General features: G+C 41.7%; 1 protein-coding gene across 7 annotated transcripts in view; it reads right to left on the bottom strand.

The window, feature by feature from the left end:
* Positions 1–27,377, bottom strand: part of RESF1 (retroelement silencing factor 1) — a 33,512-nt gene extending 6,135 nt beyond the window's left edge. For 2 of the 7 annotated variants that reach the window (XR_001483330.4, XM_005570511.4), the window contains exons 1-4: positions 27,302–27,377; positions 25,934–26,028; positions 16,730–16,898; positions 626–5,696 (exon numbers count right to left, since the gene is read on the bottom strand). Coding sequence is in view for 6 of the 7 variants with exons in the window: in XM_005570511.4 (XP_005570568.3) it covers positions 626–5,618 (4,993 nt within the window). In the remaining variant the exon portion in view is untranslated. Of the gene's footprint in view, positions 1–625; positions 5,697–16,729; positions 16,899–25,933; positions 26,029–26,896 lie in introns of all 7 variants that reach the window. The other 5 variants (XM_015430604.3, XM_045364990.2, XM_005570513.4 and 2 more) reach the window with 5 other exon arrangements.
* Positions 27,378–27,448: the final 71 nt, after the last annotated feature.

The following is a 27,448-nucleotide window of genomic DNA, read 5'->3' as shown; positions in this document are numbered from 1 at the left end:
GCCAGCTTGGCTTTACAGATTTTAAAAAAATTCGAACACTGGACAATACTGCTTTCATGGTTCTTCTATCTTATGAGTAGGCTAGATGTTACCATTTTAACTATAGTGATAACGCAGTCATCAACTGTTTCAAAGAGGACAATTAGTTGACCCATTTCCAAATGAACAAGAAGACTTCAGTATTAATCATTATTTATCCTCTAACATTCAGAAGAAAATTTCAAGTTCACAGGGCTTTCAAATTACAAGTCCAAAGGAGAATTTACAAAACCAAGACTCTTAACGTTATCAGCTACTTGACACTTTTCTGACATGCCCACAAGGAATGTGGAATGTTTTTCACAGTACAGCCTTCTTGGCACTAACTGAAATATTTCTATCTGGCAAGTTTCATATAGCTTGTCATGACTACCAATTTTCTACAATTTACAGTAAGGTGGCAATAAACATAAAACAAATATTGCCCAATGAAACACCGGTTTACCAGGCTAAACAAATACTAGGTAGCGGCATAACACATTGAAGTCTTTCCCAGCAGCCCAGACAGCATGAGAGGTGCTAGCCCAAATATTGACCTACAACTCTTTACAATGTTGTAGACACCACCAAGAAAATCATACTGGACCTTGCACAGTGGCTTGCTCCTTCCTGGGATGAGGCTTTACATCCTTCCGTTCCTCCACAGAGTTTGTATTCTTTAGTAAGATATCTGGACATAATTTAAACTCCAGCATGTTTGATTTTTCTGTGTCACCTCTCACAGGTAAAGAGGTCTTATGTTTATTTTCCTGTCTCTTCTCTTTATCTTTATGAAGCTTCCTGGGTGAACTTTCTAATTTGGTGAGACAAATGCTCTCACGTTCCGTGCATTTAAACGCAACTCTATTCAGATATAATTTATTTTGATCTTTTACTTGGGGAGGCATTTGGCTAAATTGAGCTTCATTGCTTATATTGGTTAATTTCTTGTCTAATTTAGTCTTATCAATCCATATTTTGTCAGGCTGCTTCCCACTAACTTTAACATTTCTTAGAATGTTGTATGTTTTAGACTCCTGAGAATGGTGGATTGTGAGGTTTTTACCATGGCTTGTCAAGCCATTTAATGATTCTTTAGAGGTCTGTACACTGCTGCTGTGTTTCTCATTTGATTTCCCACAACTTCCGACCTGCACAGCAAGTTTACTTGGTCTCATATGTTCAGAATCACATGGTACATTTTTCAAACAGATTTTCTTCGATGCTTTATTACTCATAGCTTCTTTATGCTTCTGCCTTTGTAAATACTCCTTAGGAGTTAGAATTCTACTAAATTTAGATGAACTCGCTTTCGTGTCTAGAGACTTAGTATTTGATACTATCTTTTCTTTAACAATGGCTCTTTCATTTGGGTTTGACAAAGAGTCACCTAATTTGAATGTAGCTCCCACACTTCCTTTCTGTTCTTGTTTATCATGTTTCTTCTTCTTTACTTCCGTATCTAATACATTCCCTTGGTCTAACTTCCGTTTTTGTCTGAAGCTAACTGATTTGAATTTCAATTTTACCTTTTCTGGTGATGATGACTGTCCCAAAGAACTATGCTTCTTATATAGATCTTTATTTGGCAAAAAAGTTGTTTTTGCTTTTAATGGACGTGAGTTCTGTGTTATATGTTTCTTCTGTCGGGTTTCTTGAGAAGCTTGTTCATAAGATGCTGTCATTTTATTACTAGAGTGAAAGGTTACCTCGTGAAACCTCAGTGGTTTTTTTGTGTGATTTTGCAAGGGATCTAGTTTATCACATTTAGATGAAAACTCACCAGCAGTTAATTCTTGCTCCGTCCTTGGCAAGCTTTTATGTTTTGTTTTGGATGTCTCTTTTCTATTGTTGTCTTGTAGTTCAGGAAAATGACTTTTCCCATCTGGAGAAGTTGGAGGAGTCTTTGGATTATTTACAAGGCTCTTAAATTGAACAACAGTGACATCTCTATCAGAGGTTCTCTCTCCTTGTTTACAACTGTTGGTCTCCAAAGAACACTGCTCTTTTTGTTTCTCTTCCTCTGAAGTTGAGTTCTTGATGGAATTACACTGACACTGGGGCACTCCTTCGTAAACCATGGAGAGCCATCCCAACGCACAACAGTGGATATCGTCTTTCTCTGAGTCCAGTACCACAGAATCACGACTTTCTCCTCCTGCAGGTGCCTGGGTAACTACTTCTGTGATGGGCTCGTCTTTCTGAGGTTCCGTCAAGTCGTCTACTACATAGGGTTGATCATCCTGTTCAGGAAATATTTCTTTCATTTGCTCTGAGCTTAATACTGTAATTTGTATTTGATCTGCTGGGTCTTTGGAGTCAGAACTGGTTTTATCAGCAGTTTGATCTTCTGAGGTCTGGTATGCAGTTTGCTGGCCCACAGAACTTTCACGTGTATTCACAGCCTCAATGCCATAAGGAAACTCTTTTAAAAGTTCTGACAGCTGGTCGTGTAGGTATAAGACAGGTGCCTTATCATTGTGAATTTCATTTCTTGCAGGATCTTGGGGAGTATAATTGCTGGATGCATCTATTTCCTGAGAAATATCCTCCTGAATAGCAGCCAACGAGCATGTATCATTAGCTGTGCTTTTTTCAGTGGCATGCTCCACACTACTTTTCTCTAGAATTCCTCTGTTTGTTTCAAGATCGTTACAAGATGACTCTATGGGTGGCTCTAACTTTGACTGATCACATATTTTATGTGAAACATCTGTGCACTGTACAGGTTTATCTTTTTGAAAACCAAAGTCTTTATTTTCAGCTGTATTATCTAATTGTTTTTCTGGTTCTCTGCTGCCATTCCCTTGCTGATTGGGTACAGAAGGTTTCTGTGGCTCAACCATTTTCAAAGGAAGAGAGCTGAATATCTTTGCTATTTGGGAATTGTAAGAGGTATCACCTTCAACCAGAGAACAAATATTGTCAATCTGTAATATATCACTACTCACAACAGTACTATTCCTTGATTCCTGTGAGGTCTGCTGATCGTTCATAGGAGAATGCATAGCTGACTCTAATTTGTTATGCTTCCCTTGATTGACATTAGGTGTAACTTCTGAATTACCATGTGTTGACTCATTCTGCTTTTCCTTCTGAGTTAGTGGAAAAATCTTGGTTGATGTTGCTGTACTTGCTACTGGTCCGCTAACGTCGACTTTCAAAGCTGCAGCTGCCTTTGCGTTTTCTGCCAATTGATTTTGTAGACTACAGACACTACCTTCTTTAATAATGGGATACACTGTTTCAGGTAATGCTGCAGGTGTTATTCCTTTGACAGACAATGTTTTGACCTCTGACAGAACTAACGGTGACACTACAGCAATCTGAAGTTCTGTTCCCTTTGTTATATTTATACCTGAAGACTCATAATTGTGCACTACCATCGATAAAGCTGTCTGCTGTGAGGGATTACTTATTTTATTCTGAGAATTTGAATTTCCCACAACCGAACAAGGACTCTTAATGTGGATGTTAGCAGGTTTTGAAATTCCAACTACTGTTGTGTTTGTTCTGAGTTTATCACACTGCTTTTCTTTTGTAGTTTCTGAAGGTTGCTTTTTCCACAGGGAAAGACAGGTTGCTAGCACTTCCATGGAACAGCTGTCACTTTTAGCAGGCATTCCTTTTGTTGAGGATTCTTGTCCACTGCAAAAAGAGTTGTCCAAAACCTTGCCACTTACATTAGAAGTACTTGGAGTTTCCATGGTCTTCAAATTCAGTTGGTTACCAGTCATTTGGGTATTTGGATTCATTTCACAACTGTCTAGTTTGGAATCCTGAATAGTTTGATTAGCATCTTTTAATACTGTCTTCTGAGTCTTATGTGCCTGTGAAAGCAAAGCGAGAAGTAGCATATTTTCATTTTGAATTTTTGATTTATATTCCTCAGTGGATACGGACTTAGGAACAGAAATTGTTTCACAAACTGCTGGTGAATTCTGCTCAACTTTGGTAACATTTTCTGATGAAAGCCGAGTATTCAATACTGCCTGGGTCATCTCAACAGTTGATGTCTTCGAAGTGAGAACTTTCACATCATGAGACGGGTCTGGCATTGGCCGCTTTTCAGTATAGACAGGATTTGGTAAAACAGAATCAATTTGGTTAAACCTTCTGCAATTGACTTCCTGAATGTCAGAATTCATCATACATTGAGTCTTATTTGTTTCTGTAGATTCCACTACTGTTGGTGGTTGTCTCTCTGCATTCTCTGGCATTACTGGAGTTACCTGGGGTCCAGACTGGATTTTGGTAGTTTGTTTTAGAGACAACTGAGAATTCTGAGCTGGTTTACTGTAAGAAGTATTAGTCATTTTAATACAACCTGCTGCCATCAAAAGATCTTTATTGATTTTAATTTTCCTTGCAAGTTCTGAAAACTTCTGTTTTATTTCTACTAATGTTTTAATATCCCTTACTAGCTTTTCTTTTGTGACATTTGTGTCCAGTACTTGATTTGAAGTTGGATTACAAGAATCCATTATTTTCTCTTCATTAGTTTGAGCAAGAGTCTGAATACCATCCACAGAAGATCTAATGGGATCATTAACAGGTTGTTTGCTGCTGGTATTTACTTTCAAGTTAGTGAAATTTCCAATTGTGCTGACATTTTCATTAGGGTTTTGCCACTGCTGTTGAAAGCTGGTCCTTATTTCAGATGAGAGCATTTCTCGACTCTGAGGAACTTCCATAGACAAGTGTTTAGTAACATGCTGAGTACTTTGCAAAGGCTGGCTTATGTACCTACAGTTGTAAGGAGGAGGAGGAGGTCTTTTGTCAGTTTGCGTGGCATACTGCTGTGATGGTACAGCTGCAGTCTGCTTTGATGGTAAAGTTAGTACAGAATTTGGAAGCTGACTGTTTTTAACTTGTAATGATGTACGTGGCATAAAGTTTTGTTTTTGAATGGTAGAATCTTGTAAAAAGCTTTGTGGTGAGTAACGGTACAGCTTTGGAGGTGGTCTGTAATCTGGATAAGTCAGTCCCTTAGATATACACTGTTGTGTCCAATCAACCTGTTGCTCTGAAAAAGACTGGTTTAGTCCCTGATTTCCTTGGTAAACTGCAGGAAGTCGTGTAGGATTAGAAGGGATCATTTGCATTTGCATAGAATAGGTATCTGATGTTACCAGTTGACTCTGTAGTGCAGGCATATTGGGTGCATTAGTTCCAAAATCAGTTTGATGAGATACAGTTGCCCCTATATGAGAATGCACAGGATTCCTCATTGGTGAGTTCAACCATACATTTTGTGTAACTCCTGACGACATCTGCAAATTGTGAGTTAGTTGTTTGGGTCCGTTAACATTTGCATATGTTATTCTTTCTACTGAAGTGTGTGAGGCCACAACTGTCCCGTTATGCATATCAGAAACAGAGATTTGTTGAGGATAATTTTGGATATTCAGCAGTGGCTGTGAAACTGGATTTGAATTACTGGGATACATGCATGCTTCTTGATTACTTCCAGGATAGCTGAAAGAACTTTGAGGTGTTGCGGTAATTTGGTTTATCAAAGACTGATGCAAAAAAGGTGGCTGGCTTTTAGGATACAGTGGTGGTAATGTAGCACTCTTTGGTTTTTCATTCCAATTCATTGTCGGTTTGATATAGTAGCAGTCTATTACAAGTCAGTTGTAAGTCAGTTACAAGTCAGTTGTTTGTATGTCAGGAATCTGTAAGAAATAAAGATATTTTATTAAAATGCTGTTTCGCCTAGATAGAATATCTAAGAAAATTAGTAACTGACTGTCCATCCTAATTACTGAATCTTCAGAGCAGCCTCATCTTTAATTTGGGAAGTGGTAGAGCAATAGATACAACAATAAATAAGGCAAGTGTCAATGAAATTTCTAAAGTGTTTAACAGAAATTCATTCCACAAAATAACAGCTAGCTTTCTGTTACATTTAAATGCCAATCACCTTCTGTTTTTAATTTTTTTTTTTTTTAATTTTAATTTTTTTTTTTTGAGATGGAGTCTCACTGTCGCCCAGGCTGGAGTGCAGTGGCGCAATCTTGGCTCACTGCAAGCTCCGCCTCCCGGGTTCACGTCATTCTCCTGCCTCAGCCTCCCCAGCAGCTGGGACAACAGGTGCACACCGCCACGTCTGGCTAATTTTTTGTATTTTTAGTAGAGACGGGGTTTCACCATGTTGTTAGCCAGGATGGTCTCGATCTCCTGACCTCGTGATCCGCCCGCCTCAGCCTCCCAAAGTGCTGGGATTACAGGCATGAGCCGCCACGCCTGGCCTGTTTTTACTTATTTTTAAGACTCTCTTCTAAGTAATCCATGCTAACTGTATTTTTTTAAAAAGCTAAGATGACAATAAGAATGAGAATTTTTTTAAAAATTCAAACATATGGCTAAAAAACATTCTTACTGTTCATTCACAAAGTCTAAACTCCTCAGGGCTATTCAAGGTTACTTTAATGAACTCAGTCAATTTCCGGCATAAGGACGGGTGCTGTGGTTCATGCCTGTAATCCTAGCACTTTGGGAGGCAGAGGCAGGTGGATTGCCTAAGGTCAACAGTTTGAGACCAGTCTGGCTAACATGCCAAACCCCATCTTTATTAAAAATACAAAAAATTAGCTGGGTGTGGTGGTGCACACCTGTAATCCCAGCTACTCAGGAGGCTGATGCACAAGAATCACTTGAACCTGGGAGGTAGAGGATGCAGTAAGCTGAGATCATACCACTGCACTCTAGCCGGGGTGACAGAGTGAAGATTCTGTTTCAAAAAAAAAAGGAAAAGAAAATTTCTGGCACAAGCAAACACTAATTCATAAATATCTTGTTATTCATAATGAACTCTGTTTGCACACACCTGAGTCTATGCTACTGAGGTGGCTTAAAGTGGGGGCCCCTAGATACCATCAGGATAGAGCTGATAGTCACCAGGAATACCAAGTATTAGAGGGTTGGAACTTTTAGTTCTAACCACTGACCTCCATAAAGCTGGTGGGGGGAGCTGGAGATTGCACTCTATAAAAACTCTCAACTGGGTGTGGTGGCTCATGCCTGTAATCCCAGCAGTCCGTGAAGTTGAGGCAGGAGGATCTCCTGAGCCCAGGAGTTCAAGATCAGCCTGGGAAACATAGTGAAACCCTGTCTCTACTGAAAATTTAAAAATTAAAAAAAAAAAAAAAAAAATAGCCCGTCATGGTAGTGCATGCCCATAGTCCCAGCCACCCACTCAAATCAGAAGGCAGTATGGGAGGATCATCTGAGCCTGGGAGTCGAGGCTGCAGTAAGCCATGGTAGCACCACTCCACTCCAGCCTGGGTGACAGAGTAAGACTGTTTTTTTAAAAAACAAAACAAAACTCTTGAACATTGAGATTTGATGAACGGAGCTTCTGGGTTGGTGAACAGAACACACTGAAGTGCTGGGAAGGTAGTGACCTCAGAGAAAGCATGCCTTATTTGCTTTATAGCCAGTTGGTCAGAAGTACGAGCCTGGACTTGTGACTGGCTTCAAGTGGGGGCAGTCTTGTAGGACTGAGCCCTTTAATTTGTGGGTTCTGATGGTAATGTCAGGTAGACAGTGTCAGAATTGAATCGAATCACAAACCATCCAGTTGGTATGTGGAAAGAATTGGTCAGTTGGGAAAAAATTCCCACACATCTAGTGTCAGAAGCATTGTGGGGCCGGGTGTGGTGGCTCACGCCTATAATCCCAGCTACTCGGGAGGCTGCGGCAGGAGAATTGCTTGAACCTGGGAGGCTGCAGTGAGCCGAGATTGCGCCACTGCACTCCAGCCTGGTGACACAGCGAGAGCCCATCTAAAAAAAAAAATCAAATCCCCTACATAATTAAAAAATTATAAAGGATAGAAATTTCTTTTGAAGTAGGTGAAACAATTAAATAGTAACATAGAAGATGCCACTATCACTCCTATTAATCATTTTACTGGAGATCCCAGCTGCTATAAAGAAAAAAATATTAGGAAGTATAAGAAGCAGAGAGGAAAACACAAAACTGAGTATCAGATATTATATAGAAAATCCAAAACTATGTAGAGATTTTCTTTTTGTTCTACTGTTTATTACAATCCCTGAAAATAAGGTCAATATGCAGGAATATTATCAGCAGTAATTTTTAGAAATACCATAAAAAAACAAATACTTCAAAAATGAAGGATGTGTCACATCTCTAACAACAAAGAACTGAGTGTAAAGATATGCCATGTTCAAGTTTTTGAAGGCAGCATTAAAGATGCCAATGATCTCAAAATTTAGGTCAAGCGCAGTGGCTCTTGCCTATAATCCCAGCACTTTGGGAGGCAGAGCTGGGTGACTGTTTGAGGTCAGGAGTTCAAGACCAGCCTGAACAACATGGTGAAACCCTGTCTCTACCAAAAATACAAAAAAAAATTAGCCAGGTGTGCACATCTGTTGTACCCGCTACTTGGGAGGCTGAGGTGGGAGGATTACTTGAGCCCAGGAGGTGGAGGTTGCAGTGAGCTGAGATTGCACCATTTGCACTCCAGCCTGGGAAACAGAATGAGATCTTGTCTCAAAAAAAAAAAAAAAGAAAAAGAAAAAGTAATAAAGAGTCAATGCAATTCCAATAATCCCACTGGATTTTTTGGTGTAAATTTACAAGCTTGATTATAAACTTTCCACAGAAATGCAAAACAAGCATGAATATTGAAGACATATATACACTTTCATATATACAGACACTTGTTTTATGACAAAGTTAGGAAAAAGTTCTTTTCAATACATGAAGCTAGGTCAATTGGTTATCTATATGCCACAAATGAAAATAAGCCTTATCCAATTACACACCCAGAGACATACACAAACAAATCAATCCCAGGTAGATTATCGTTTTAAAGTTTCCAGAAACAGGCTGGGCATGGTGGCTCACGCCTGTAAATCCCAGCACTTTGGGAGGCTGAGGCAGGCAGATCACCTGAGGTCAGAAGTTTGAGACCAATCTGACCAACATGGTGAAGCCCCGTCTCTACTAAAAACGCAAAAATCAGCTGGGCATGGTGGCACATGCCTGTAATCCCAGCTATTCATGAGGCTGAGGCAGGACAATCGCTTGAACCAGGGAGGCGGAGGTTGCAGTGAGCCAAGGTCGCAGTGAGTTGAGGTCGCACCACCGCACTCAAGCCTGGGCAACAAAAGCGAAACTCCATCTCAAAAATAGAAGAGAATATCTTTATGCCCTCGGGATAGGGGAAGGTTTGTAAAACAGGACACAATGAACAATAAGAAAAAAGGTCCATAAAATGGACTGCATCAAAATTAATCACCCCTGTTTATCAAAAAACACCATTAAGGAAGTGAAAAAGTAAAGTCACTCTCTAGAAGAGTACACTTACAGTACATACCAAAGAGCTCATATCCAGCCTGTATAGGGAATTACGTAAAAAGAAAAATGTAGACAACTCAATAAAAAATAAGCATGAAGCTTAATTAAATACCATGTGATAGACACTACAGTTGATCCTTGAATATGGCTTTGAAGTGCGTGGGTCCACTTATATGTGGATTTTCTTTTGTCTCTGCCACCCTGGAGACAGCAACACCAACCCCTTCTCTTCCTCCTCCTCCTCTGCCTAGTCAAGATAAATGTGATGAGGATAAAGACCTTTATGATGATCCATTTCCACTTAATGAATAGTAAATATATCCTCCTCTTCCTTATGATTTTTTTTTTTTTTTTTTTTTTTTTGAGATGAGTCTCGCTCTGCTGCCTAGGCTGGAGTGCAGTGACATGATCTCGGCTCACTGCAACCTCTGCCTCCTAGGTTCAAGCGATTCTCCTGCCTCAGCCTCCCAAGTAGCTGGGATTACAGGGTCCCGTCACCATGGCAGGCTAATTTTTGTATTTTTAGTCAAGACAGGGTTTCACCATGTTGGCCAGGCTGGTCTCGAACTCCCGACCTTGTGATCCACCTGCCTTGGGATTACAGGCGTGAGCTGTAAAGTGCTGGGATTACAGGCGTGAGCCACCGCATCCGACCCCTTATGATTTTCTTAACAAAATTTCCTTTTCTCGAGCTTATTCTAAGACTACGGCATATAATACATGTAACATACAAAATGTGCGTTTATCAACTATTTATGTTATTGGTAAGGCTTCCACTAAACAGCAGGCTGTTAGTGATTAAGTTTTGGTGGAGTCAAATGTGGATTTTTTTTTTACTGCACAAATGTCAGTTATCCTAATTCCTATGTTATTCAAGGGTCAACTATATTTAAATGGCAAAATTTTTGGTTAAGTGCTAAATCCATTATTAATGTCAGAAATGTAAATGAAAACCATAAGGTGGTAATACTATACACTCACAATGGCTAGAATTTTTTCAACTCTCAATACCAAATGTTGGCAAGAAAGTGGAACAAATGGAACTCTCATACAATGGTGATAGGAGTATATAATGACCCTTAAATTGACCAACACTTTGGAAAGATGTATGGCATCATCTACCAAGGGTTAATAAACGCAAGCCCTGAGACCTAGAAGTTTCATTCCTAGGTTATGTACCAAACAGAAATGCATAATTATAACACTGCCAGCAGCATTAGGTGCAGTAAGCAAAAACTGGAAACAAACAAAACAGAAATGTATTCATATTAATGAAACACTATAGTAACAAAAATTAATAAACTCAGCTATATGCAACAATATGAATTAATCTAACAAACACACTACTGAGTGAAAAAGGCCAGAGACGAAAGAATAAACCATGATTCCATTTATATAAAGATTGAAACACAGACAAAACCAATCATCTAGGGACGGTAGTGGTACTTTTTATAAGGTGTGATGGAAGAGCAATTGGTAGTTAAGTAGCATGAAGACAGCTTTTGACCAGGGTGGTGCTTACACACAAGTATGTTCCCTACATAACCCACTGGGCTATACACTTACCATTTTTACCCTTTCTTAGGTATGTTTTGATTTCATAAAGTTATTTTTTAAAACTCTTATAATAGTAGATGCATAGTATTATGCATTTATCAAAACCTGTAAGACCCACAAGATACAGAGAAAACTCTAAAGTTAGTGAGGGACTTTAATAACAACATATCAATATCACTAATCCAAGTTGCTAATAGTGAAACCTTAGAGTTGTGGAGATGGGAGGTTCCTATAAAGCTCATATATGGGAATGCTCTGTACTATAAGCTCTATTTTCTTTTTCTTTTTTTCTTAGACGGGAGTCTTGCTCTGGCGCCCAGGCTGGAGTGCAGTGGCACAATCTGGGCTCAGTGCAACCTGCACCTCCCAGGTTCAAGCGATTCTCTTGCCTCAGCCTCCTGAGTAGCTGGGACTATAGGCATGTGCCACCATGCCCAGCTCATTTTTTGCATTTTTGGTAGAGATGTGGTTTCACCATGTTGGCCAGGATGGTCTCAAACTCCCTCCAGACCTCATGATCCACCTGCCTCGGCCTCCCAAAGGGCTGGGATTACACGCGTGAACCATCATGCCCGACCTCAATTTTCTTTAAACCTAAAACTCCTCTAGCAAAGAAAGTCTATCAAAAAAAAAAAAAAAAAAAAAGGCAGCCACCATATACTGACACTCATGTTGCCACTCTCACACGTTAGGACTTTGTTCCTCACTGGTTTGACTAGTCTACAAGGTTGGAAGCAGAATGGGTCACAGTGTTCACTGACAGCAGAAAAGCAGTACTTCTAAGGAGAATTAATGATGCCTAATAACTGCCCCTGCCCTGCTCAGTGTCCCCTGGCTTTTACGTCCACTTGGAGGAGGGAGTCTCATCAACTGAATTGTACCCTCCCCAAAATTCACACATGAAAGCCCTAAGTCCCAGTGTATTTGGAGATAGGGCCTTTAAGGAGGTAATTGGTTCAGTGAGGTCATTCGAGTGGGGCTTTAATCCGAATAGTATCCCCCATAGGAAGAGGGACGCCAGCGACGTTGGCCTACAGAGGAAGGACTATGTTAGGACACAGCAAGAAGACAGTCACCTGCAAGCCACTGAGAGAGAAGCTTCAGGAGAACAGAAATCAAACATACTGACCCTGGACTTCCAGCCTCCAGAACTGGGAGAAATAAATTTCTGTTGTTTACACCACCCAGTCTGTGGCATTCTGTCATAGTAGCCCACAATAAGAAATACATACTTGGTCTCTGCCCAGGATTCCAGACACAGGACAGCTAAAACTCTTGTAGACTGGGGTATACAATCTTTTGCACTAATATGTGGTCTTTGAACTAGGTTCCTGACACAGATCTCCTGAGACCTCTATAATCTCCTAGGAGTGTCTGGTAACATAGAGGTGACCATAGGGTGGACAGGGCATGGAAGCGCTCACATATGCATTCCCCCATGCATCTCTTCCACCTGGCTCTTCATCTAATAGCCTTTATAATAAGTAAACTGTTTCCCTGAGTTCTGTGAGCTCTAGCAAATTAATCAAATCCACAGAGGGAGTCTTGACAATCCCCTCTTTGTAACAGCTTGGTCAAAAGTACAGGTCACAACCCGGGACCCGGGACTGGCGAAGTTAGGGGCAGTCTTGTGGGACTGAGTCCTCAACCTGTGGGCTCTGATGCTTTCTCCAGGTAGATGGTGCCAACATGTAATTGAATTGTAGGATATCCAGTTGTTGTCAGCTGGAAAACAGTTTGCGGATGGGGAGAAATCCAAATACAGTTTGGTGACCAGAGGTGAAGTGGTCAATTGCGTGAAGAAGTTTCAGTTTTCCTATCTCAAACATAGCCCTAGCAAATTAATACAGAGCATATGGGTAGGAAGGGAAACCGTCTTTATGTTAACTTGGGTTTTTTTTCTCCATCCCTCTCCTTTACTGGCATAGAAGAAAACTGAAAACTGGAAAAGCACTCCTGAACGACCTAAATTGATGTTGCATTCTTCGGAAGACTGCCTCTAGCTACACAAAGAGATTGTGAAAGGAAAATACAATCGACCCTTACACAACACAGGGATTACGACTTAGGGTGGCAGATGCAGAAGAAACTCCACGTATAGCCAGACAAGGTAGTGTGTGGATGCAGTCCCAGCTACTCAGGAGGCAGAGATGGGAGGACTGCTTGAGCCCAGATGTTTGAGGCTGTAATGAGCTATGACTGTACACTGCACTCCAGCCTGGGCAACAGAGAGTGACCTCATCTCTCCAAAAAAAAAAAAAAAAAAAAGTCAAATCCATGTGTATGTGGATCCACATGGTTCAAACTCAAGTTGTTCAATGGTCAGCTGCAGTCATAATCTGCTGGTGGATATAATGTATTCTCAGAACTTTTGAGAATATACTGTAACACAGATTACCACAGATAAGGTTTCCATAGTCCATCATTACCATTTCTCTGAGAAAATAAATTCTTGCCCCAAGTTCTCTGCCAGCCTCCATCACTGATACTTTAAAATAAAAAATACTTTTAAAAAGAATTTGTGCCGGGCGCGGTGGCTCACGCCCGTAATCCCAGCACTTTGGGAGGCCAAGACGGGCGGATCATGAGGTCAGGAGATCGAGACCATCCTGGATAACCCAGTGAAACCCCGTCTCTACTAAAAAATACAAAAAATTAGCCGGGCGAGGTGGCGGGCGCCTGTAGTCCCAGCTACATGGGAGGCTGAGGCAGGAGAATGGCGTGAACCCGGGAGGCGGAGCTTGCAGTGAGCTGAGATCCGGCCACTGTACTCCAGCCTGGGCGACAGAGCCAGACTCCGTCTCAAAAAAAAAAAAAAAAAGAATTTGTGCTTCCCTGAAGTAACAATAAATACAGTGAAAATATTGTTAAAGAAATTAAAAACATGAGGTGGCTCACGCCTGTAATCCCAGAACTTTGGGAGGCCGAGGCGGGCGGATCACAAGGTCAGGAGATCGAGACCATCCTGGCTAACACGGTGAAACCCCATCTCTACTAAAAATGCAAAAAATTAGCTGGGCGTGGTGGCGGGCACCTGTAGTCCCAGCTACTCGGGAGGCTGAGGCAGGAGAATGGCGTGAACCCGGGAGGTGGAGCTTGCGGTGAGCCGAGATCACATCACTGCACTCCAGCCTGGGGAACAGAGCAAGACTCCGTCTCAAAAAAGAAATTAAAAACAAAAAAGCAAAAAAAGAAATTAAAATGCTACATTAGAAAATACTCAGTTATGCAAAATAAATCCCACTAAGGAATAAAAAAGGAATAAAAAGAAATGAGACATAAAAACAAAAACAGAGGTAAATGTAATTATATTAAAAAATCACATTTTTATATAAACAATTCTGAGAATATAAGAATAAAGCTTCCCACACTTCTGACACCAAATGTGTGGGTGTCTCACCCCACGTAACAAGCAATCAGTTCTGCAGTGTACACACCAGGTGGGTGTCCTAATTCATTTTAATTCCGAGACCATCTAGATGAAGATAGTGTCAGATCTCATAAGTTTAGGGCTCAGTCCCACAAGACTGCCCCCTTTTTATTTTTATTTATTTTTTTTCTTGAGAATGAGCCTCACTCTGTCGCCCAGGCTAGAGTGCAGGGATGCGATCTCTGCTCACTGCAAGCTCTGCCTCCCAGGTTCACGCCATTCTCCTGCCTCAGCCTCCTGAGCAGCTGGGACCACAGGCGCCCACCACCATGCCTGGCTAATTTTTTGTATATTTAGTAGAGACAGGGTTTCACTGTGTTAGCCAGGATGGTCTCGATCTCCTGATCTCATGATCCACCCACCTCGGCCTCCCAAAGTGCTGGGATTACAGGCGTGAGCCACCGTGCCAAGACTGTCCCCACTTCTGATGCCAACACCAAGCCCCAGGTTATTTTGCCTGTGCTTCTGACCAACCAACTGTAAACTGAGGTTCCCATGATCCGCTCCTTTGGTTTGACTAATGTGTTAGAGCAGCTCACAGAACCCGGGGAACACCTTATCAGTTTATTTATAAAGTGCATTACCAAGGATATAGATCAAGAGATGCAGAAGGCAAGGTCACATGAGAAGGGGCACATAATTTCCATGCCCTCTCTGGGTGCGCCCCCCTCTAGGAACCTCCACTTGCTCAGCAATCTGAAAAGCCTTCCAAACTCTATCCTTTCCAGTCTTATGGAGGCTTCATTGCACAGGTTTGATTAATTAAACCATTGGCTATTGGTGATCAACTTAACCTCACCCCCTCCCCCTCAACCAGGTGTACCCTTTTCAACCCTAGAGTTCACAGGTGTAAGAAATAAATTCCTTTTCTTCATAAAGGCCCCTGTTTCAGTTACTCTGCTATAAGTAACAGAAAATGGACTAAGATAGGCAATTGGTACCAGGAATTAGGAGTAGGGCTGAAAAGTCCCAACCCTTTAATCGGGCCTTGGTCTTTCAGGTGACCAGCCCTCCATTCTGAAACTAGGGGATGCCAGCCATAAGTCAACTTATTAGCATACAAAAAAACCCAAACAAACATTTATCACTTTGGAGATTGCACGAATTTTAGGACTTGTATGCCTAAAAACAGGGATAAAGACCAGAGATATATTTCATAATATCACAATCCAAAAGACAGAGAATGTCAGTCTGGATTTTAAAAACTATCCAACTATACGCTATTGTCTCCAGGAGATACACTTTAGATCCAAAAACACAGACTGAAAGTAAAACAATGAAAAAATATCACACAAATAGCTCCAAGAAAGCTGGAATGCAGGCCAAGTGCGGTGGCTCACACCTATAACCCCAGAACTTTGGGAGGCCGAGGTGGGTGGATCACCTGAGGTCAGGAATTCGAGATCAGCCTGACCAACCTGGTGAAACCCCGTCTCCACCATATACAAAAAATTAGCCGGGCATAGTGGTACATGCCTGTAATCCCTGCTACTTGGGAGGTTGAGGCAGGAGAATCACTTGAACCTGGGAGGCAGAGGCTGCAATGAGCTGAGATTGTGCCACTGCACTCTAGCCTGGGCAACAACAAAAGAAAGGTGGAAAGCCTATACTAGTGTCAGACAAAACAGACTAAAACAAAAAATGTTGATAAAAAGATGAATTCTATAATGATAAAAGGATCAACCCACCAAGATAACAATTACAAACATATGTGCACTGTTGTCTAAAACGAAGGTTGTTGAGGTAGAAATAATCTGATAAAAGTTTACTGGAGAGCAGATGTGAGGATCAATCTGAGAAGACATACCAACAGAGTTTGAAGTGTTCTGGAGTCCGCTACAAGTTGGAAGGCTTTTATGGGAAACTTTAGGAGAAGGGAGGGGGACTCCTAATACTCAAATTGTTGTTTTTCGTTGGAGGATACAATACTGAGGTTATAATCATTGGCTACTGATTGCAACATATAGGCTAAAATGTCTATGTGCAAGAAAACTTGCATCAATAAAACCTGATGATTTACAAATAAAAGCAGCACCCTTTTGAGCGTTAGGTTATGTATTGATCAGTATATCAATTTGAGGAATGCGTAAGATTCTTTACTCAAGGACAGGATGTCACCACCTTGTATCACAAGACCTCCCCAAAGCAGGTTAATCTGGAAGCCTGTTTACTTAAAACTGTCAAATGTGATCTGTAGGTTATTAATACTTAAGAGAGCATCAAAATACAAAAAGCAAAAACCACAATTCACCAATAAGAGTGGAAGACTTCAATTCCCTACTTTCAATAATGAATAGAACAAATAGGCGGAAAATCAACAAGGAAGTAGATGTCTTAAATTCCCACCCACATTCCCTTCCAGTGAGGGTGAAAGAAAAAGGCCCAGAATACCTCAACATGTAGGTGGGTGACTAACTGTCCATTAGTTGACTTCTAGGTATAATTCTGCTTCTCTTCTTCTGCAGATTACTGCGGATTGAATCCAACAGTACAAGTATTCTTGGAAGTTGTGAATTGCAAAAATTAATTTGTGAATCAGGAAATAATTAGAAGTAAACAGCTGCAAGAAAGCATAAATATAATTATGGATGTGGATTTTCATATCAAAGATCTCACTAAGATTAACAATATCTGTGAAAATTTAAAAATACTCTATATCCACACAATGCAAATAACTGAAAAGCTGTTAACCCAACAGCTTCCTTTATTTGTAAACTGGGCTTACTACAGAAAATTACAAAGCAAAAAGTAATCTAAAATAATACCTATAAGGAATAACCATGTACTATCCATGTTAAACATACATGCACAAGCACACATACACATGAATAGAAAGAACTATAAGAAAATAGACCCAGGCTGGGCACAGTGGCTCACGCCTGTAATCCCAAAACTTTGGGAGGCCAAGGCGGGCAGATCACTTGAGCTCAAGTTCGAGACTAGCCTGGGCAACATTGTGGTAGTGCAGGCCTGTATTCTCGGCTACTTGGTGGGCTGAGGCATTGGGTGAACCCAGGAGGTTGAGGCTGTGGTGAGCGGGAATCATGCCACTGCACTCCAGACTGTGCGACAGAGCAAGAAATGTCTCAAAAACAAAAGAAAACCAACCAAACCAGAAAATGAACCTAACACTGTGCATATGGCATGGTGGCCAGGTCTGCTGTAGGTCAGATAAAACAGCAAAAAATAGAATATGGAAGTATAAACTGAGTCACAGCAAGAATTTGGTTGTTTTTTTTTTTTTTTTTTTTTGAGACAGGGTCTCACTATGTCACCCAGGCTAGAGTGTAGTGGCATGATCTCAGCTCACTGCAACTCCGACTCCTTGGCTCAAACAACTCTCTCACCACAGCTTCCCAAGTAGCTGGGACTACAGGTGAATGCCACCGTGCGGCTAATTTTTTTTTGTTTTGTAGAGATGAGGTTTCGCCATGTTGCCTAGGCTGGTCTTGAACTCCTGAACTCAAGCGATCCACCCACCTCAGCCTAAGAATTGTTTTATATATAGGGGTTACCACTGGCCAGGTGTGGTGGCTCACACCTATAATCTCAGCATGCTGAGAGGCTGAGGCAGAGTCCAGCAGTTCAAAACCAGCATGGGCAACACAGTAAGACCCAGTCTCTACAAAAAAATAAGGACAAAAATCGAAACATTAGCTAGGTGTGGCGGTGCATGCCTATAGTCCCAGCTACGTGGGAGGCTGAGGTGGAAGGATCACTTGAGCATGGGAAGTTGAGAGTGCAGTGGGCTATGGTAGTGTCACTGTACTCCAGCCTGGATGACACAGCAAGATCTGTCTCAAAAAAGGAAAAGTGGGTTGACAATTTATTAAAGGTAAGAGCAACATTATTAGAGTAAATCAAAGTACTATTAACAGCCAATACAACAGGCATAAAAAAGTCTTTCAGGCCAACCCAAAAGACACACGCCATCTAGATAATGTCTAGCAGGTTTCAGTGTTTTCTGAATAAACAAACATTATCTCAACACCACATTAAAGAGAAGTCCTAATGTAAACTTCTAAATGGGAAAAAGTCCTGACCCCTTCTGTTTCCTTTTCTATCTATGCCAACCACAGACACAGCATGATTTCATCTGTAAGCATTTCAGTACCTAAAACACATAGGACTTAAGAAATATATAATATACATTGAAATACTATTCTCATACCTAAAATATGTAAATTTGCTCTGGTATTTTAAATTGAAAATTTCCCTTATGGCTTTGTAAGTTCCGTCTCTTATGTTCCACAAAGCAAAGTTTATTTGAAGAGTATCCACTGACATGGTTAAACTGAGAAAAGTCTATTTTCCATCGAAAACCTGATTTGCAATATAAGCATTAGAAAAATTAGAGATACCTCTAGAAAGTTAACAAAACCACCACTACTAACAATTCAGTGTAAAAAGCCACTTTTCAGGAATTCCAAATGTAACACAATTTATTCAACTTGTACTAGCTCTGGCTTTCTGTATCCTTAGTCACAGAAAAAATTAGCCTATCAGTCCCTAAATAGGCTTTTGAGAATCCATTTTTCTAAGCCCAGATGGTCCTGGACCACAATGCAATGGTATGACTTAATAATTTTGACTTTATAATGATGCAAAAGTGATACAGGCATTCAGCAGAAATTGTACTTGGAATTTCTATCTTTTCCCAGGCCTGTGATAGGCAGTATGATATTCTTCCACGCTGAGTGGCGGCAGCAAGCCACAGCAGCCAGTCACGTGATCACGAGCATTAACAATCAATACCAAAAAAAAAAATCCCTCCTGCAGAGGCACGCTGGTGTTTCGGTGCGGCGGGGGGCGGGGGCTGCCCCTCCCACAGTGCGTTAAAACAAAACAAAACAAAAACGATCAATGGTGTACTGTGCTAGCTAAGTTTTTTTGGATGTTGTGTTTTCCCATCCCATCGTGTCTATAAAACCCCATTTTTGACTTTATTTTCTACTTAATATGGGTTATTGAGATGTAACTCCATCATAAGCTGAGGTACATCTGTACTATTATAAACAACTAACTTTTGAACATCTGTATGTAAAGAACTATGCGGAATGCTTTATATACTTTATCTCATTTAAATGTTACAACAAATTAACAAAGACTTGCAATCGTCCCTCTACAGCACAGTGGTTAGAAGGGGCAGAACAGTTCTCTACGCTTCTGTAAGTGCAGTCAGCAAAAGGCCAAATGGATTCATGTATTACTAAGTCCAACAGCAAAATCAAGATCAGTATCCTCAGCCCCACAGGATGACACCAAGTCAGATGAGAACACCAAACTGTGGCCATTTTATAGTCAGCAACTATACCTCCCAAGGTGGTAAAGTCCTATGCTCAATTGAAACCAATGAGGCAGATGAGAAACAGCTTTTCTCATCTGTGACTGTTTCTCATCTGTGACTGTTTCTCACAGGGCTGCTTTTCTCTCACTTTGTTCTTGGAGGACCTGCAGGGTGTCCGGCCAGAATATGGGTCAGCCTGTGATTAAGCCTAAGCTTTGCCTCCATGGTCTATGAGAAGAGCAAGTCATCAGGGCACCATAAGCTGTTCACCTACAACTCTGCCTTCCAATCTTTCATGTATCCAGCTATAAACTCTATTCAGAACCACAGGCCATCTGATCGGATACCCTAATCCATTGTACTTTGTCTTAAGCAACAATGGATTAAAAAGTGCCTGCAATGGTGATTCCCAGCAGGATGATCACACCTATTGTGGAGGATATACCGCAAGGTTCCCCATGCAGAGACAACTAAATATATCCCAACTACAAAGCTTCACCAGTGAGAGTGACAGGGCTTTCTCCCTTAAAAAGGAAGAAATAAATTGCTCTACTTTTTCTGACTCATTAACACAGGTACAGCAAGAAGTGCTCGCAATCACATCTATCTTGACTGGCCAGCAGGAAGTTCAGACCAATGCAACAGACTATCATCATTCAGGCTAGCATACTGACACTAGTCTGTTGTGCCTTCAGAGCAGAGATGCCACAGACAAATTTTAGACCATGTTTTATATTGTATTATTCCCTAAAATGGGAATTAAAGACAATAGAGAATAATGAAGTGGAAGCCACTTACCCTACCAGAATTCTGCCAAGTAATTCATTTTGGAGCCCTCTGGATACCCACCTCAAGGAAACATCTACTAGATCAAGGTTGTCCACTCTGCAGCCCATGGGCAGCATGCAGCCCAAGATGGCTTTGAATGAGGCCCAACACAGATTTATAAACATTCTTAAAACATAGAGAATTTTTTTTGCAATTTTTTTTTTAAAGCTCATCATCTATTGTTAGTGTATTTTATGTGCGGCTCCAGACAATTCCTCTTCCGAAGTGGCCTAGGGAAGCCAAAAGATTGGACACACAGTGTACTAGAGGTCTGGTGATCTTAAATATCTGAAAAGCGCTGACAAGTACCCCCAAGTACACACGACACATCAGTGTGTGGCAGGCGGGTACAAACCATATTAAGACAATACTGTGTTGAGGTAAAAACTGTATTCGAAGTATAAGTATCGCTTCCTTTTTTTATTTTTTATTTTTTTTTTGAGACAAAGTATCGTTCTGTCACCAGGCTAGAGTGCAGTGGCGTGATCTTGGCTCATTGCAACCTCCAGCTCCTGGCTTTAAGCGATTCTCCTGCCTCGACCTCCCCAGTAGCTGAGATTACAGATAGCGCCACCACACCCAGCTAATTTTTGTATTTTTAGTAGAGATGGTGTTTCACCATGTTGGCTAGGAAGTATTGCTTCTTATAATAGGAGTAAGCCAATTTTCGGCCACTGGAGATAGACAAAAGGCCTTCAGTGGAACAGAAGAGTTCCTCTAAAGCATGCAGTTGAGGGTAGTTGTCCAGGTTCTTGGCATCTTAACGAAGAACTGAACAAACTACACAAGCAAGGCAGCCAAAGCAGAGATTTATTTTAAAGTAGAGTGCACTCCACAAGGTGGGAACAGATGCAGCAAGTGGCTCAAGACAGTCAGTTACAGAATTTTCTGCGGTTTAAATACTCTCTAGAGGTTTCCCATTGATTCACTTTATGTAAGTGAAGTAGTGGCCAGCCACTAGCCTGATTGGTTGTGGGAGGGGACCAATCAGAGGTACTTTCATTTTCTGACTGCCACTCAGCAACTTCCACGCAGAAAAAGGAGGGGCTGAAAAGGGAGTAGGCAGGGAGCAGTGGCTCACGCCTGTAATTCCAGCACTTTGAGAAGCAGAGGCACGCTGATCACTTGAGGTCGGGAGTTCGAGACCAGCCTGGCCAACAAGGTGAAACCTCGCCTCTACCATAACTACAAAAATTAGCACGGCGTGGTAGCGGGTGCCTGTAATCCTAGCTACTTTGGAGGCTGAGGCAGAAGAATCGTAGGCGGGGGTTGCAGTGAGCCAAGATCACACCACTGCACTCCATCCTGGGCAACAGGGTGAGACTCCGTCTTAAAAACAAACAAAAAAACAAAACGACAAAACTACAATAGATAAAACCATATAGTACTGACACAGGACAGGCATCAATCAATAGAATAGAACCTAGAACCCAGAGATAAACCTTCACTTATGGTCCCTAGTAAGGAATGAGAAGAATCCAGGATTCTTAAAAACTTACAACTTGACAATCCAAAGACAACACAAATTTAAGGCCAAAGGTTTTGAATAGATACTTCTCCAAAGAAATCAATATGCACATACAAAGATGCTTAACATCACTAATCATCAGGGAAATGCAAATCACAATCACAATGAGCGACCACTTCAGGCTCACTTTAATGGCTATAAAAGTTAACTATGGATGTAGACAAATGAGGACTCTAAAACACTGCTTTATAAAATGGTGCATGTCTATTCACAATAGCAAAGACCCGGAATCAACCTAAACGCCCATCAATGGTAAACTGGATAAAGAAAACAGTACACATACACTAGGGAATACTATTCAGTCATAAAAAAAGAATGAGATCATGTCCTTTGTAGGTGCTTGGAGCTGGAGGACATTATCCTTAGCAAACTAACACAGGAAACCAAATATTGCATGCTTTCACATAAGTGGGAGCTAAATGATGAGAACACATGGACATGTAGAGAGAACTAACACACTGGGACCTACAGGCGGGTGAAGGGGGAGGATTCAAAAAAAACAACCAATTGGGTACTAGGCTTAATACCTAGGTGATGAAATAATCTGTACAACAAACTCCCATGACACAATTTTACCTATATAATAAACCTACACATGTACCCCCAAACGTAAAACAGAAGTTAAATAAAAAATAAAAATAAAACAGTAAATCTACTTTGGATAACAGTCTGGCAGTTCCTCAAAATGTTAAACAGTTATCATAACCAAGGAATTTCACTCCTAGATATTTACCCAAAAGAACTGAAAACACACATCTACATAAATATATGAATGATCATAGCTGCACTATTCACAGTAGCCAAGAGTGAAAACATGTCAAAGGTCTGTTAACTGATGAAGAATAAGCAAAAGTGGTATATCCATACAATGGAATATTTGGCAATAAAAACGAATGAAGTAACATACATGTGTTAACATAAATGAGCCTTGAAAACATGCTGGGGGAAACCACATCACACTACATATTATGACTTTAGTTACGTGAAATGTTCAGAATACGCCAACTTACAGAAATAGATTAATGGTTACCTGGGGAAAGGTGCATTGGAGAAAATGGGGAGTTACCACTATTGAATATGGAGGTATTTTGGGGGTCAATAAAATGTTCTTAAATTGATAGTGGTGATGGGTACACAAATCTGAATATACTAAAAACCACTGAAACTGTACACTGTGTGTAAATGGGTGAATCAATGGCTTATAAATTTTATCTCTAACTATAGTTACAAAAGGTATGCTCTGAACAACTTGAAGCTGCTTGCATATGTATCTGGAGATGTCAGGGCTGCTCAGTGGAGAAATGGTCTGCCTGAGAACCAAGGCAGAGGACAGCAGAGCTCAAAGATACAGTGTCCCAAATCTTTAAAACTTTCCTTCAGATTTAGATCCTGGATCTATCAAAACCCAAAGGTTCTGATCCATGAACTTTTTTTTTTTTTTTTTTTTTTTTTGAGACACAGTCTCGCTCTGTCGCCCAGGCTGGAGTGCAGTGGTGTGATCTCAGCTCACTGCAACCTCTCCCTCCTGGGTTCAAGTGATTCTCCTGTCTCAGCCTCCTGAGTAGCTGAGACTACAGGCACATGCCACCATACCCAGCTAATTTTGGGATTTCACCTTGTTAGCCAGGGGTGGTCTCAATTTCCTGACGTCATGATCCACCTGCCTTGGCCTCCCAAAGTGCTGGGATTACAGGCATGAGCCACTACGACTGGCCCATGAACTTTATTTTCTGAGACAGAGTCTCACTCTGTCACCCGAGCTAGGGTATAGTGGTGCGATCTTGGCTTACTGCAACCTCTGCCTCCCGGGTAGCTGGGATTACAGGCATGTGCCATCACACCAAGCTAATTTTTTGTACTTTTAGTAGAGACGGGGTTTCACCATGTTGGCCAGGCTGGTCTCCAACTCCTGACCTCAGGTGATCTGCCCACCTTGGCATCCCAAAGTGCTGGGATTACAGGTGTGAGCCACCACGCCCGGCCCTGCTCCATGAACTTTAAAAGTATGTCATCTAATGAATTCTCCTCTGGGGCTTGGAAAATAATAATCTCCTTATGGTTTCTGTTTCTTGAAACTTAACTGGACAATACAACTTCTTTTAATACACTTTGTCATTTTAATCACAAGACTTTATTTACAAATGAAACCTTGTAATTTGACACATCAAAAGAATCTAAGTTACTGTCATTAAATTTTTGCGATCATGAAAACCAGGAGCATAAAATGTATAGTTCCAATCTCACTTGAGATATTTACCTCAACAGCCTCCAACTTTGCTCTTCACGTACAAGTACACTTAAGGTATTAGGAATAGTATAAGTGTTGCATAGTTGCCACCCAACAAAGCATTTAGAATTCCTCAAGGTCCAAGATTCTTTCTTCATAACCTCCTTCCAAAGTGAATGTTAACTTGCGTATCTATAGCCAGGGTTAGTCGACTATTCTCCTGGACTTATCTCAAAATGAATACACTCCCTGTCTGTTTTACATAATAGAGTGTGCCTCTAATGGGGAAGGGAGGGAGGCCTGATTAGATTCTTGAAATTCACCTTCATAAATATCTTTTTTTTTTTTTTTTTTTTTAAAGACAAGAGTCTTGCTCTGTTGCCCAGGCCCACAGTGCAATGGGGTGACCTCAGGTCACTGCAACCTCTGCCTCCCGGGTTCAGCCACTCGAGTAGCTAGGATTACAGGCGTGTGCCACCACGCCTGACTCATTTTTGTATTATTAGTAGAGACAGGGTTTCGCCATGTTGGCCAACTTGAGTCCAGGGCTGGTCTCGAACTCCTGGCCTCAAGTGATCTGTCCGCTCCAGCCTCTTAAAGTGCTGGCATTGTAGACATGAGCCACCACACCTGGCCTACAAGTAAGTTTTAAGCAACATTAAATCAATTCCCTAAGCATTTGAGCTCCAACTATCTCCAAGACACTGATAATCTAGGAGGGAAGAGAGATTCCTGTACAATCACAGAGATAATGTAGAAGAACAAAGCTTTGGGGCAAGTTTGTCCTGCCTAGGAATTCAGTGGAGGCATTTTTTATTTCAAACAACACTGCAGGTAAATCCAGATGTGGACCAGTAGTGACGGATACTTTCTAACAAAACAGGACCTACAAAAAAGAGAATCTAAGAGGATCTACAGTGATGGGTTTAATCAACAAAAAGCTCATGAAGTTAGAGCTTAAATGAACCAGCTGAATTTCTGCTAAGACAGCATTACATGTCCCAGGCCACAAAATCTATTTCCTCTAACATGACAATAGCTAACATTTATTGGGCACTCACCATGTTTCAAGAGCTGTTTAACTGTGATATGCATGAAACTCCTGTAACTCTACCATAACAATCCTATGACATTAGTACTTTTCCCCATTTTATAGATGAGAAAACAGGCAGAGGTTTATTTTTCCAGGGTTGTACAGATACTGCTGAGTGCTACAGCTAAGATTTAAACCAAAGCAGTGTGGTTACAGGGACCATGATCTTTATCATTAGGTGAGACTTCCTAAGACATTTTGTGGTTACAGATGAAAGCCCTGGACATGCCCACTTTGGCTGTACAGGATGCATCCTTCAGAGTGGTGCTCTGTGCCACATTCCCCTATGTGCCACCAACAGTAATAAAATATAATAAAAACAATCACATAAGAAACACAGCACAGACAGAAGCAGACCTCTGCCCAGGTAACTTCCACTACAATTACCTTACCACAGACCTCTTTCTCATTTTGCTAAGATTAACAACTGATTTTTCAGTACTATGCCGACAACATTTCTTCTTCTCAAGCTTTGTTGTCAAATCCATTGAGTCCCACAGTTTAATTTTTAACCAATGTTGATTCACTGAGCTAGTAATTTTAATTCGGTAACAGGTAAATTACTCCATAGTTACATGTGAATAACTGCCTGGTTAAATCAGGGTGGGTTTCTTAGAGGTGATAATACTTACCGTTAAGCACAACTTTAGTCTTTAATTATTGTGTATGTTCCCATTTCACTCCAAACACATCAGTCCCCCTCCATACAGTATTTACTTCTTTGGTCCTAGGGACAACAAGAAACGTTTTATAATAAAAGAGGACATGCTAATGTGTTTACTAGATATGACACTGCTGTGCAAAACTGTTTTCTTTTAAGGCTGCACAGAAAACATGCTAACTTTACTGAATTCTTATTAAGTGTCCTAACTAACAGAAATAGAAACTAGGTCTGGCCTGAAAACACCATTCACTTAAGTCAGAATCTATGTGCGCTCCTCTAGGTCGGCTATTGTAGTATCATTGCAAAACAGTAACACTTTATCTCTGCACTTGTCTTTATTGGATTAATGTTAAATAGAAAAAAATCCGACTGCAGAGGGGAAAAAAACCTAAAACCTTAACATACATGCACATTAACAATGAATGAAACATGATTAAAGCTAACACATTTAGCAGAAAAATACAATCTCCAAACAAGCTCTGCGGCCCGCCTACTGAGATGCACCGGCCCCCCACAAAACGAAAACGCGCCTCAAGCTCATACACATCCTTGTCTTAAGACGGTTATGCACTCGATGTACTACAAATTGTTTCCACGGAAATTATTCCCCGAAAGTTTGCTGCTAAACTCAGGACCCTAAGGACGTTTGCTTAGGGAATCCGTGTCCCTCGAGAACACCTAAGATGGGTATGCGATTGTGCATTTAAAAATGCCTCAAGGAACTATTGCCGAGGAACAGAAAGCATCGCCGGCGCTTTGCGTTCGCGGACCACTTGGAGACAGATGCCAGTACAGCAATTCCGTTCCAGGAGGCTTCGACTTAAGAGGGCAGGGGAGGAGGAGAACGCTCGGGAAATAGGAAAACAAAGATTTTTTTTTTCCACTCCAGTGACAGCAAAGCCTTAAAAACATAAGCAGCTCTCATACCCACCCGCCTCACCAGCCGCGCCTCGCAGTTCAACAAAACGCGTCCTCGCCCTCGCCACTCGCGACCTCTATCGCGCAGCGCCAGGCAATGAGGGAAAACAGCCAGCGAGGCCCGCCCTCCGGTGCAAGGCTCGGCGTCCGCGGAGGCCCAGGGCCGTCCCCAGTACGGCGGGCAGAAGAGAGCGCGGCGGCTGAGCCCAGCTTCGGGCGGCGGACTGCGGGACGCGCGAGCCGGCGGGGCCCGAGGCCCGGGTTCCGGGGCCGCCCGCGACTGCGTTCTCGCCGCAGAACAAAAGCGCTCCGCGCCGCGCGCCGGCCCCGGCCGTGAGCGCCTCTGGCTCCCGGCCCCCGCCCCGCCCGCACCCCGGAAGGCGAAGGAGGGACCTCGGGGTGCTCGCCTCACACTTACCGACAAGGGAAAAGGACCACCCCAGCAAGCAGGGGTAAAGCCGGCGGCCTCCCGGGCCCCAGAGTTTAAGTCAAGTGGGGTCCGCCTCCAGGGGCGGGTCGAGGAGCCAGGCCCAAGATCCAGGAACAGCTAGGCTCCGCCTCACGC

Source organism: Macaca fascicularis, chromosome 11 (genome assembly GCF_037993035.2).
Source record: "Macaca fascicularis isolate 582-1 chromosome 11, T2T-MFA8v1.1".
In the NCBI taxonomy this organism is placed as follows: domain Eukaryota; kingdom Metazoa; phylum Chordata; class Mammalia; order Primates; family Cercopithecidae; genus Macaca; species Macaca fascicularis.
The sequence above is the reverse complement of the archived record's forward strand: the minus strand, read 5'-3'. Positions and strand labels throughout refer to the sequence as shown.